General features: G+C 37.8%; 1 protein-coding gene across 1 annotated transcript; it reads left to right on the forward strand.

Moving 5' to 3' along the window:
- The first annotated feature begins 603 nt into the window (after positions 1 to 603).
- LOC145002682 (F-box protein CPR1-like) lies at positions 604 to 1,473 on the forward strand. Its single transcript, XM_078961902.1, has one exon. It carries the CDS (start codon positions 604 to 606, stop codon positions 1,471 to 1,473), a length of 870 nt encoding a protein of 289 aa, XP_078818028.1.
- The last annotated feature ends 11,998 nt before the right edge of the window (positions 1,474 to 13,471 follow it).

Consider the following 13,471-nt stretch of genomic DNA (forward strand, 5'->3'; position numbering starts at 1 on the left):
CCCCCCAATTTATTTTATGTTGCTTTTTTTTTTACGCTAAATGAAGTTCTTTTTTGGGCTAAATGTAACTATTTTTTTGGAAAAGAAATAGTTCTTTATAACAAAATTTTACATCTTAAATACAAAATTACTATGACATCTCAAAGACATTAGAATGGAAACTTAAAAACCTTTTTTTTTTTTGCTGAATTTTGAAATATCCCTGTTCCACAACCTCTACCAACTCATGATAAATACATGTTAGTGGACTTTTTAAAGGAAGCATAAGATAAATACTCAAGAAAGAAGGTATGCCATTAACGCTGATTTGAGTAGTTATACCAAAGCAATTATCAAAGATCATGATCTAGATGGCATTAGTGATCTTATGGGTATTGAAGTACTAATCATATATGGCAGGTTTGTAAAAGCCATCTCAGTAAATGAATCTCTCTAAATAGTAAAGTATCGTGATAATAATTTCATCATATCATGTTTTGCATTTACGAGTGTTGATAACTAAAATCCCTAATAAATACACCATAGAAATAAATTTCTCGCTATCGTGTGGGTACACCCCCCCGCCCCTTTCTTTCCTTTCGGATTGCCGACTCTAGGGTTTCGATGGCAGAGCTTCACGGTGATGTACTTCCGAATATACTGAAAAGATTGAATGTGGGGGATCTAATCCGCTGCAAAAGTGTGTGTACGTCTTGGGAAAAATTGATCACTGACTCTGGTTTCATTAAATTCCATATGAACTATAGTTACCAAATTGATTACAAAAACAATGATTTAGACAGGAGGATTGTTATGTCAAGGGTCTCTTATCACAGTGGGTCGCGTGTTTGTGATGTTGATGATAGATTCTTTGATGATCGCGATTGTCATCTTCTTGGTTCTTCCAATGGACTTGTATGCATCTCTTCTTTTGCTTCTCAACTTGTAGTAGCTAATCCCTCAACTAGAGAGGTTCAAACACTACAAGAGCCTCAAATTCTTGATACCAAGCATTTATGTTGGGGTTTTGGCTATGATTCATCTACGGATGATTACAAGGTTGTATTAGGGTTCCGTAAACGTGTTGGTTGGACATGTTTTCAAGCGTTAAGGTTGAAATCAAATGTTTGGAAACTAATTGGAGATGTAAAGTATTCGTTTCATAGTAGGATTGGTATCTTATGCAATGGGGCACTTCATTGGATTATGAAAGATTCTTCATCTCCAAATAAGAAGAGAGTCATTGCTTCGTTTCGGCTATCTGAAGAAAATTTTATCATAACTCCCCAACCTGACGATGAGCGATATGAATCTGGAGTTGCTAGCTGCCCAAATATGAATTTACGTATTATCGAAGATTGTTTATGCATATATCCTTGTGATGGGTTTAATGATAACTTATGGATGCTGAAGAACTACAATGGAAAGCTGTCTTGGGAAATGTTTGAAAAGGACTGTGATATGAACTTGGCTTTACAATGCTTGAAAGAGTAGGAACATTACGTTCCTAACAAGAGAACTTTGTGTCGTGATATGATGTTCTACAAGACTAAGGAATATATTTGTGCCCCTATCTATATGGAGAGTCTTGTATCTCCCTATGTTAATGGGAAACACAAGAGAGTAATAGCAAGAAGAGTTGTAAGGTGCGTTCATTTTGTTTATCATATAATACAAACTGTGGAATTATATCTGGATTCTGAATTCTTATTAATGCTTATGATGATTCCTATACATCCCTAAAAAACTTTGTTGATCTTGGCCTCATAGCTCAATCTTCATGTTTACTCATGGGATGCTCTCATTTTCTTTTGTAATATATGTGGTCTGCAAAAGGACATTATCTATAGTTTAAAGTTTTGATCATGGAGCATACTTAAGTTTACTAGCATTCAAGAGGCTAAGAACTCTTCCTAAATTCACTTATATTCTGTTATGACCAAAGATACCAACTACTACCACTAACCACTAGACTAAGCCTACCTAACTGATCTAACAGTAAAAAGACCTTATTGCCCTCACTGCTCTACTTAAGCTACAACTGACAGGACGAAAGGTATGCCTAATAAGAAGTGTAACAGACTCATTACCTTTACCCAGTATACATTTGGCCTTCATTTATTTGTATTCTTGCAATGCACTTCAATTGCAACTATTATTTACTCTTTCAGTCTGGTATATATAATGTTAACTGTTCACTGACTTCCCCTTTTGATTTCTCAGTTGATTAAGCGCGACCCTATGCTTCCAGGAGCAAGTCGCTAAGTTTGAGGCTGTTGAAGTAGTTTGGATGACATGGCATTTCTTGTTCTCTCTGCCATAAAGATAGCTTCTGATAGTTTTTAGTATCTTATGTTAATAAATTGTGTTTGATGGATTTCAAAAACTTGTGTTTGATGGATTTCAGAAACGTATGTTTGATGTTTTTAAAGTGTGATGAACTCTTACTTTCTAGTAATATTCTTACTTTACTCTGATCTTAGAATTCATACTCGAAATCATTTCAACTACAGTGTTTTTTTTTGTTCATTTAATTCCACATGCCAAATCAAATGCTCTTAATTCCCATCAAAGGGCAGTATAGTATTTTTAAGTATGTCAGGGGCAAAACGCGCAATAAAAACATATTATAGGGATGGATCAAGTTAACAAAAACCATTAGGGACCAAGCACGTAGATTATCAAAAATCACAGGGATTATTCATGTAATTTATCCAACACTAAATAATAAAATATGTGGGTCACGAAGAAATTTAGAAAAAGGAGGGGTAGTATTGCAACAGTTTAATTTGAAGATATATAGATATGCACGTGTATTTGGCAGCGATGTTGATGTTTATGTGCAACTCTTGAGTAATTTCAAACCCTATTTTTGGTTGAAATCCGGCGTTCATTATTAGAAGCTACGCATTAACTGAGCTCTAGCTTACAACTGTTGAGCTGTGTATATAGCTGTATATAAGATGATACCTTTTTAATAATAAAATTCCAAGTGTTTCTTCGTAATCCTGCCTAAAGTTCTTCCTAATCGTCTCTTCATATTCGGCTGTACTTTTTTCTTCTCTGTTTAATGTGTGAGCATAGCTTAGACGCCATTGGTTTTTGAGCCATGCTTATCTGATTCAAAGATGGTTATTAAGGCCTAGGGAGCAGTTGGAGGCACTTATTTGTTTATTGAATTCATTGCCACAAGAAAGGAGTTCCCTCACTCAGTATGTTTTTGTGGTCTGAGCATGCACATCCAAACACCCCTTTCATTCCATCAACGGGTGATCCAGGTTTGGTCGGCTTTAATCTACCTCTGCAAATCCGTCATTAACTCAGGTAAATCCATATATGTTTCGGATTGGAATATGTTGCATTTTAAGTTCTTTGAATTGCATTGTAAAAATTATAATAATCAAACCCATCTTTACCTGGAATATGTAGTTACATATATAGCGGGTAACTGATTAAATTTGAAGTGGCGAGTTTTGTTAGAGAATGTGATGAATCATGGATATTCTTCCCTTTTAGTATTTACAGTCATCATCCCGACCTTACGATATCATATATGTTCAAAATTTGAGTTTGAGCATTGAGTCATGTTGGTATAATGGCTGTTGATTGAACCATACATGTGCTCGTTTGAACCGATAGAGAACTTTATGTTCTTTGTACACTTTCGTCTCTGAAGCCTTTACTTCGAACCCTTGTGTTTGCTTTGGTACACATCTTCATTCAGCTTTCCATCTAGAAACAGAGATTTGACTTGTAGCTGGTACATAAACTTGTAAATAATCAACTCCATACCTCTATGAGTCTCTTTTTTTGCAACTAATAAGGCCTTATGCATCAGCTTGGTCTTATGGATTCACTAGTTTTAGCTCATTTTGGCAGCCCAACTAATCTCCATTAGTGGTCTTCTTCGTCGACTTGATCTCATGCATCCATCACAACAATTCTTCAATTCTTCCTTTTAAAAACCTCATTATATGAATTTGGATTAGAATTTTATGCCATAGTCATGTTTACTCTAACATCTTCCATTTCATTACCCGAGTCATAATCACTCATCAGGAGGCTGTCTGGTTCGTCGTTTCGAGTATTTGCTTTCATTAACCTGATTCATCTTGCAAATTTGGACAAGTCTATAAGCCTCACCAGAAATAGGGTTATTAATTAATAGGGAGATTTGTCTTTTTATTGTCTAAACGTCACTGTTTCGATATGTTTCCCTATGAAGAGGACTGACACGGTGTCTCCTTGATCGTTTCCGAAAGGAGGGGACATTCCAGGATTATACGATTATATTATAAATTTCGGGAAAGAACTTCCATCAAGCAGCTAAAATCAGAACCTAGATACATGGTGAGGGTCATACAATCCTAGGGCTTGACCCACACAATGGGATTGGTGGTAATGAGAACTATGTCAATGAGAGAGGGAACGATCAGGGCGTGGGCTATTCCGATTATCAGCAACACCAATGGCTTTTGGAAGCTATATGATGCCTATGCAAACCCAAGGAGCTATCGAAACAAATGATATGAAAGTTGGAGGAGGCATGGGGGATAGCCATGGATATTCGAAAGACTTAAGAATGTTGAACTTGCTGCAAAAAGGGAAAAAAAAAAAGGTTATGCTTAAACTAAGATGCCAAGTTCGCAGGGGGAAATTGTTACCCTAACGGGTCCTATAAATAGCCTAGTGGGAAAATAAGATGAAGAAGAGGACCAGGAAGGAAGGAAGGAAGGAAGAACAGTCTGATACATAGAGATGTAAAAGAGTCGAGCCGAATCGAGATTCACAATGACCCATGCTCGTTTAATGCTACTAAAGCCCGAGCTCGAGCTTGTAGAACATATATGAAGCTTGGGATCGGCTCGTTAAGGCTCATTAAGGCTCGTTTCTCCGAAAAGCTCGCTAAAGGTCGGGATCGACTCGTTATTTTTCATATTTTATTAATATATAAGTAATAAATAAAATATATAAAATAAAAAGAAATTATACAAAAACTCGTTTAAGCTCGCGAAATCAGACGAGCTCTTATGTGTAGGCTCAATATCAGGCTTGTTTGTTAAATGAGATTTATTCTAGGCTTGAGCTCAGGTTTGGGCTTGTTATGGCTCGACTCGTTTCGAGTTTCTAACGATTCAATCCCAAGTAGCTCGCCAGTAGCTCGACTCATTTTTTACATCCTTAAATACAAGCTAGGATCATGCTCACTTGGATATGGTGGAAGTCACATTAAACTCGATTATATTGTTAACGCCCCTATACACTATGAAAATACCTGAAAACATGGGCGGTCCCAAAGTGGTGATACTAATTGACAGCAGGACAACTCATAACTTCGTGTCACAACACTTGGTGATATGTTAAAGGCTATTAGTGTCGGGTAACAATGTAAGGAGTAATGTTTGGTAATGGAATGGTGTAAGTAAGCAAAGGCATTTATAAGAAGATGATTCTCACATTACACAAACTACGGGTCGTAGATGATTTCTAGCCACTAGAGTTAAGCATCAGCAATGTCATACTGGGTATTAAATTGCTGAGAAAACGAGGGATATGATTGTCAATTGGAAAGATTTTACCATGATACTATGGAAAGGGAATAGAGTGTAAAGAGTGTTACACTCGTGGGATATCTGAGCTTGTCTAGGACTCCGGTCTCTTTCAAATCATACTTGAGGTCGTTATTATAAGAACAATATGAGTTTATTGTACAGCTGAACCGGTTAGCACGAGAGCCAGAGGTCACCGAACCGAGTAAGTTTTTCGAGGTAGCCAAGGCCCTGATCACATAATTCAAGAACATGTTTAATCTACCAGGGACCACCGCCCTATCGTAGTAATGAACACATCACATTACAACAAGGAACGACCCCAATAAGCATACAACCTTATTGGTACTCCCAATGCGCAAAAGGACGAATTCAAGAGATTACTACATGCGATGCTAGAAGTTGGTATGATTGTATGATTCAACCTATGATCGGTCCAAATTCCATCCCGGTATTAGTAATTAGGAAGAAGGATAGTAGTCGGAGTTTTTGTGTGGATTATCAGGCCCTGAACAAAGCAATCATACCTAGATAAAGTTTGGATACACATATTCGATGAATTACTAAATGGGTTGCACATGGGCACTATCATTTCGAAAGTGGATCTAAAAATCGGATGTCATCAAATTCACATGAAAAAGAGGACGTACCCAAAATTGCTTTTTGTAACTATGAGGGACACTATGAATTCTTGGTAATGCCATTTGGGCTAAGTAACACACAACACACAAACCACTTTCTAATCCTTGATGAATGAGGTATTTCGACCGTATTTATATAAGTTCCTTCTAGTATTTTTTGATAATATACTAGTATATAGTCAAACCATGGAAGAACATTGAGACCTCGAAATCGTTTTACATCATTGAAGGAACGTCACTTGTCTGCAAATAAAAAGAAGTGTTCACTCACATAAGATCATAATATAAGATCGAGGATCGAGGGCACATATTGTTTCAAGGGAGCTAGTGGATGTTGAACCGATCGAGGTCACAACGATGTTAGAGTGATTGGTTCCCAAAGCGTTACATCTGTTTTGGGTTTTTTTTTTTTTTGGACTGACTGGGTACAAAAATTATGTACAAGGTCCGGTAAGATTGAGTGGCCGGTAACTGTAACTAACCGAGCAACTGAAGAAAGATAATTTTTATTGGATTGAGGAGGCAACATGCGATTTTCTACAACTCCCACTACTAGAAAAAAAGTTTTCCTTGACAGACAATGTCTGTCATAGATGCATATACATGACAGAAAAAATTTTGTCATTGAAAGCCATGTCATAAAGGAAAATGACAGATAATGAGAATTTTCATTTATGTCTAAGACTTCCCGAGACCTTCTTGTTTCTCGAATTATAGTAATTCTACCTAGTTCGTTTTAACTAGTATCAGAACACCAAGAAATCGAACCATGGGATAGAAGAAAATCGACAGCTTGGAAGTAGAGTTCATCAAGTTGAAGTGAAGCCGAGGAAAATAGAAAGAACACAACAATAAGATTGAATAACCCCTCCGGGCCATCAACCACTTAACCACAGAGGTGGGTAACTTGCCTACCAAGGAAGAATGCGAGCGACACATGATGAAAGACCATCTCTACGATGATATGGGATTTCCATTATCTTAGAACGAATCGGGTTGGGAAAAAACAAGAAGGCGAAGGTGCAACATGGGAATCGCATAAGAATAGGATGAAAGAAGAAGTTGGTTCGAAGGGGCTCGAGTACATAAAGCAAAGAAGGTCCTTTTTTGAAGGAGAAGATGTGTGTGTGTGTGTAAGTCTACCTCATTGAGCGTTCTTTTAATAGATTCAAGGCATCGACGAAGTCGAACAACTCAAGGTTGCAACCTTATATATGGATGGAGCAGCCATGGTATCGTTGGAGTGAGGACACATCAACGTTTTGATAATGAAGACGACTGAAACGACATCTCCTTGATCATTCCAACTATCTTATGAGGGTAGCCGATATGATCAATTCATAGCTCTCTGAAAGGAGGGGACATCCCACGATTATGTTAGAAATTCTGGGAAAATGGTGGGTCTAACTACGGGGGTTGTCGGAATAGGTCTTGGAAGGAACTTCCATCAAACAGCTAAAATCGGAACTCTGAGAATCATACAACAACTCAGTCGTTGGTGAGGATCATACAACCCTAGAAACTTACCCACACAATGCAATTGGTGGTAATGAGAACTGTGTCGATGGAATAGGGGCACAATAGGGGTGGTCCATTCCGATCAACAACACCGATGGACTGTGGAAGCAATATGAGGCTTTGGAAACCGGTATTGGAAGGACCTTCCCTCAAGAAGCTAAAATCGAAAGTCAGATCTTCAGTGAGGGTCATACAACTCTAGGGATTGACCCGCACAATGTGATTGGCGGTAACGGGAACCGTGTTGATGGGAGAGCGGCATGATCGGGGGTTGGCCATTCCGATCAAGATATAGAGATACGATAATCTCCGATAGGAAAGTTAGAGGTGACATGGGGATAGCTCAAAAGACTTTTAAAGGCTGGACTTGTAGCTAAAAGTGCAAAAGGGTTATGCTTCAAATGTGATGCCAAGTTCGCACCAAGCCATCGTTGCTATAGGTCCCTACAAGTAGTGTAGTGAGAGATGGAGATGAAGAAGAGGATCAGGAAGAACCATCTAATACAAATTAGGATCATGCTCACTTCAATACTATGGAAGTCACATTAAACTCGGTTATAGTGTTAACGCCCCCATAGACTATGAATTTACAAAAAAAAACGATCTTGAAGTGGTGGTACTAATTGATGGGGATAGCTAAGGACGTTCAAAAGTTTTTCAAAGGATGAACTCGCAGCTAAAGGGAAAAAGGGTTATGCTTCAAATGTGATGCCAAGTTCGCACCAGGCCATCAAGTAGTGTACTGAGAGATGAAAATGAAGATGAGGATCACGAAGAACCGTCTAATATAGACTAGGATCATGCTCACTTAGATACAATGGAAGTCACATTAAACTCGGTTAAAGTGTTAATTCCCCCATAGACTATGAAACTACACAAAAACATGGGTGATCTTGAAGTGGTTGTGCTAATTGATGGCGGGTAACTTCGTCTCACAAGGCATTGCATGAACTGCTATTAAAAAAAATTGATTCTCATGTTTCACGATATACTAGTTGTAGATGATTTCTTCCCCCTATAGTTAGGTCACCGATGTAATATGGGTATTAAATGGATGCAAACATGGGGCATATGTTTGTAAATTCGAAAGATCTTACAATAACATTATGGAAGGGGAACGGAATGTTACACAAGTTGGACATCCGAGCTTGTCTAAGAATCCAGTCTCTTTCAAATCATTCTTTAGGTTGTTATTATATTTTGAACAATATGCGTTTATAGTATAATCGAACTGTTTAGCATTGGAGGTCACTGAATCGAGTGAGGCTTCCGAGGTCGTCAAGGCCCTTATCGCAAAATTTAAGGACATGTTTAATCTTCCAGGCGAGCTACTTCCCCATATGGAGACATTCTTGTTTCTTGAATTATAGGAATTCTACCCGTTTCTTATTATAAATCTCCCATGATGTATATCATCCTCAACCGCTCATGTTCTTCGTTATTGTTGTCATCCTCATCGGTATTGTTCTTCGTGCAAACCTTATCTACTACGTGATTTGCTATAACACTATCCTTTATCTTCATAAATGATCACATTCATTGTAATTTTGATTTTGTTAATATTGGGATTGGGCAAATTATAGGCCTTAGATTTAATGAAAAATCCAATCCTGAAAGTATAGGATCCACGCTCGTGTCATGAAGCTTCATTCTTTATTGTTATGGTACATGAACATTTGTTAAACAATCAAATACACATAAATATGAAACATAGGGGCGATTACTATTCCATGCTTTTTCAAAATTGATATCTATCAAAGTTATATTGGTAGATCTATCCATAAAATAGTTTTTTAGTTGTTTACTTCTTTCCAAAATCATTTGGCATTCTTTGTTACATAAAACAAGTTAGATAAAACAACTCCTAGACATTTTAATACTGATGTTTTTTTTCATTTTGAGGTTCAATTTTGCTATTCCATGTAAGCATTTGTACACAAGTTGTATTTCTATTCCCTTTTCCTTACATGTTTCCTTAAATTCATCAAGTCGATTTCAACCCTATCTTATATCTTAGACACTTCACTAGAAAACTTGTTCCCTTGTTAACTAGTATCTGTTCCCTTGTTAACTAGTATCTTGAAACATTTGAAGCAGTAATGTGTTTTAATTTTTCTATATCAAAAAGATATGCCCAAAAGTTTCTACTAAAATCATCAATAAAACAAAACTTGTAACTCTTATTATTGTTTGATGTGGTGTGTAAAGGTATGTATGTACAAGTTCCATGTACAATTTAAGTTACACAAGCATCTGTGCCAAAGTTACATCTCAATTGTTATCCTTTTATGAATGGTGATCAAGCGGTCTTCTTTTCGACTGGGTTGAGGTTGTGATTCAATAGACCACATAAACATGCTACTTGCACCCATTAAGGTCTTAATAATCAAACCTTTCTTGGGATGAAAAATCTTACACATTCCTTTTGTCAAGATACCTTGACCACTTTCTTGTAGCCATGACATTGTAAGATTTGTTCCTCGACTACAAAACATTGTACATATCACAAACAATATGATTGATTCCATTCAATTTGATCTTAGCATTACCTTAAGCAGGCATGTTCATTATTATTTTGTTTCCAAGTTTAATTATGGTCGTGTGACTTTGAGAACCATGATCAATCTCCACTCATGTGGTTTGAATATCTCAAATCATGTAACTATCCATATCCTTTCTTAAGTTCTTCTACGTAGTCCACTAGAAGCAGTTCACTATTAGGGTGTAAACACTTGATCAAATTCAATGGGGCATCTAGATATTTCATTGGGTCATTTGAAATGTTTATGGAGCACCTAGATATGAATGTCAAAAAGTCTCGTGGGACATCGATCCCGTATGTGGGGTATTTGTATAAAAAAAGTGGGGGTAAAGAAGGGGATGAGGGTAGAATTAACCCCCGTTTTAACTTCGTGGCAAGGGTGGGGGTGGGTAGTCCTATCTTGAAAGTCCCATGGGGTCCTGTTAAGATATTATATATTTATATATATTATGTATATAAATATAATAAATAATAACATGATTTTGAGCTGCCAAAATTCAGCAGAAAAACAAAAAAATAGTTTTTAAGTTTCCATTCTAATGTTTTTGAGATATCATAGCATTTTTGTTTTTAACATGTAAAATTTTGTTTTAAAGAACTATTTTCTTTTCCAAAAAATAGTTAAGTTCAGCCCAAAAAAGAACTTCATTTAGCGTAAAAAAAGGCAACTAAAAATCAATTTGGGTGGGGCAACTTAATTCAGGAATTCGGGGGGGGGGGGGGGGGGGGGAGGAGTGGGGCGGAAGGCGAGAAACATGGCAATTTTAGGGGCGGGGGATGCAACCCCCGTCACGTGTGCCCCCATTGACATCCTTACACTTAGATATATGTGTGAGCATCAAGAATCAACATTGAGCAGTTGGAGATACCGGGTACATGGAGCATTTGGGATCAATAGAGCACATGGAAGCTCAGGTGAGCATCAGGGATCATGTGTGAGCATCAGGTGTCATAGGTTGAAGATGCTCAAGGAGGATACTTATAAGTTGAAGATGCTTATGGACGATGGTCATGGATGATGATCATAGACAATGGTTAGAAACTTTCTCATCAGCCTTTCGCTTAGAAACTTTCTCCTTTTTCTCCTCTTCTTTCTCTGTTTTAACCACCCGCTTGCCTCTGGGTGCAGGTTGTTCCAAAGCATCTAGGGCTGCTTGTTGTTCTGCAGACAAGACACTTGGACTAACTGGAGTCAATTTTCGGTAATCGTCCATCACTGTGCTTTGTGCTGTGACACACCTGTACATCGTTTCAGGAATTGATCCATAATGTGAAAACTTACGTGGATCAGAGAGAATAATCTTCGTGGTGTGATATGTAGCAATAGAAGCAAGAAGAGCGTTTGTCATAACCGGAATCTCCAAAGTATCCATAGCTTTCCTTGTAATCACAGTCCAGAATCTCCCACATGAGATTTCAGAATGACGAGTTGTGGTATTTAAACTCTGCACCACTTGGGACCAGATTAGTGTACCATAATCCAGATTGATACCGTTATATAGACCGTAAAGCATGGTGAGAAAACCTTTGCTAGTGGTATCAGAACCACCACTTCTTTCCGCTAAACCCTTGATGAGCAGGGTCAGCAACCCATTCCACTGCGATGGTAAGCAAGACTTCTTGACCTTCGCCACCGTTGTAAGAACGTCGGTGTACCCCATTTCGTATAGCATTGTGAAAATCTGGGTTATAGTGATGAAGTCTGGAGAGATGATGGAGGAATCAACTGCACTCCTTAAAAGGGAACAAAACTTCTTCTTTGAAATTTAGGATTGCTTATCATGAATACTGAAGTAGATCCGATCCTTGTTCTTGTCATACGTCGTTGATGAGTACACTTAGGAAAGTAGCGACATTAGAACCGCTTCGACTAGGGTTAGGGCCATTACTAGTGGGGTATACTTCAGACACTCCACCACATGCAACATGTATGAGTCATATGCGAACGGACTCAGTTCGATTATCAGATTTTGGTTAGGTCGTATTGTAAGCAAGGAGGATGTAGCGGTTTGATCATGCGCGGAGGATGAGGTCTCCATTGTTGAACAAAGAAGAAGATGAACAGTTTAATCTTTGTGTGAGAAAAATAAGTTGTGACTTGGTAAATGACAAAGAAAACGATCACCCCTATTTATATGGTTTCCTGGAGAGAGAAACCGTGATGATGAGGTTGCTAAAACATCGCCTGAAAAAGCGCGATTTGATAGGGTGGTTAATCCCAGGAAAACGTAAGCACGCGTGGGTTTGAAACGGATCAAATTCACGCGCCCAAATCTTATCTTCAAACCGTTTGAAATTCCCTATTACTCCGCGTTTGGTTACAACAGATAACCAAAACTTATACCAATCAGTAAATAGAATGTTGGAAAATATTAATTTTCGTGCATAAGTGTGTGAAAGATAAAGAAATAAAACAAGTATATATGGGGTGTGAGTGTTGTCCTTTTAGAGAACAGAAAGCAGAGGATTTCGGGCAAGAATCACTTCCTTCAAAGTCAAGAGAGACTTGAAGTGCTTGTGCGGTTTCCTGAAAATACGATCAACTGTTTGTCAATAAACAATGAAAGGCTTCTTTTGATCATATGCATTGGGTGGCTTTCCTCCAACCAAACATCAAGTTTTAACATAAAACCGATCGTTGGTAGAGGTACCTGTGAGACCGATGTGATCTATTGAACAGGTAGGTGGGATATATTATGTTTATGACTTACAGGAATCAGAAATCAAAAAAAAAATAAACTGGATCTCTTTGGGAAGAAATGTCTTAGCTGTAGACGATTTCGTAAAAGATCACGCAAAATAAAAAAGATTTCCTTAGGTAACCAGTTAAAGCTTGAGTATTTTACTCACCGTCAATTCATTATTGGTATTGAATTTTGCGTTTCACTTAGAACGTGGTAATCGTATCTAAGATCATTAACACAGATTTTGTGTAACCATAAACCTCAGTGGTAAAGACCGAGAGTCTCAAGGGTTACATTAGTGAACCGAAGGTAGATGGAGAATATAAGCAGGTGGTTAAGGAACCGAATGTACCTTCTGCTAGATAAGCGTGACAGAGCAGAGAAACTCTTTACTCAAATGAGAAGAGTAAGGTAGCTCTAGACCGAGTAAGTTAAAATAGCCTGATTTGGAAGAAACTATGGGTATCAATCGAATCATTAAGGCTTACTCGAAATCATAGAGGCTTTATGACAACATACAACAGCATGCTTCTAGGGACACTTAACTAGTTTGTATAA

The sequence above is a fragment of the Lactuca saligna genome, chromosome 6 (assembly GCF_052625555.1).
Source record: "Lactuca saligna cultivar CGN05327 chromosome 6, ASM5262555v1, whole genome shotgun sequence".
In the NCBI taxonomy this organism is placed as follows: Eukaryota; Viridiplantae; Streptophyta; class Magnoliopsida; order Asterales; family Asteraceae; genus Lactuca; species Lactuca saligna.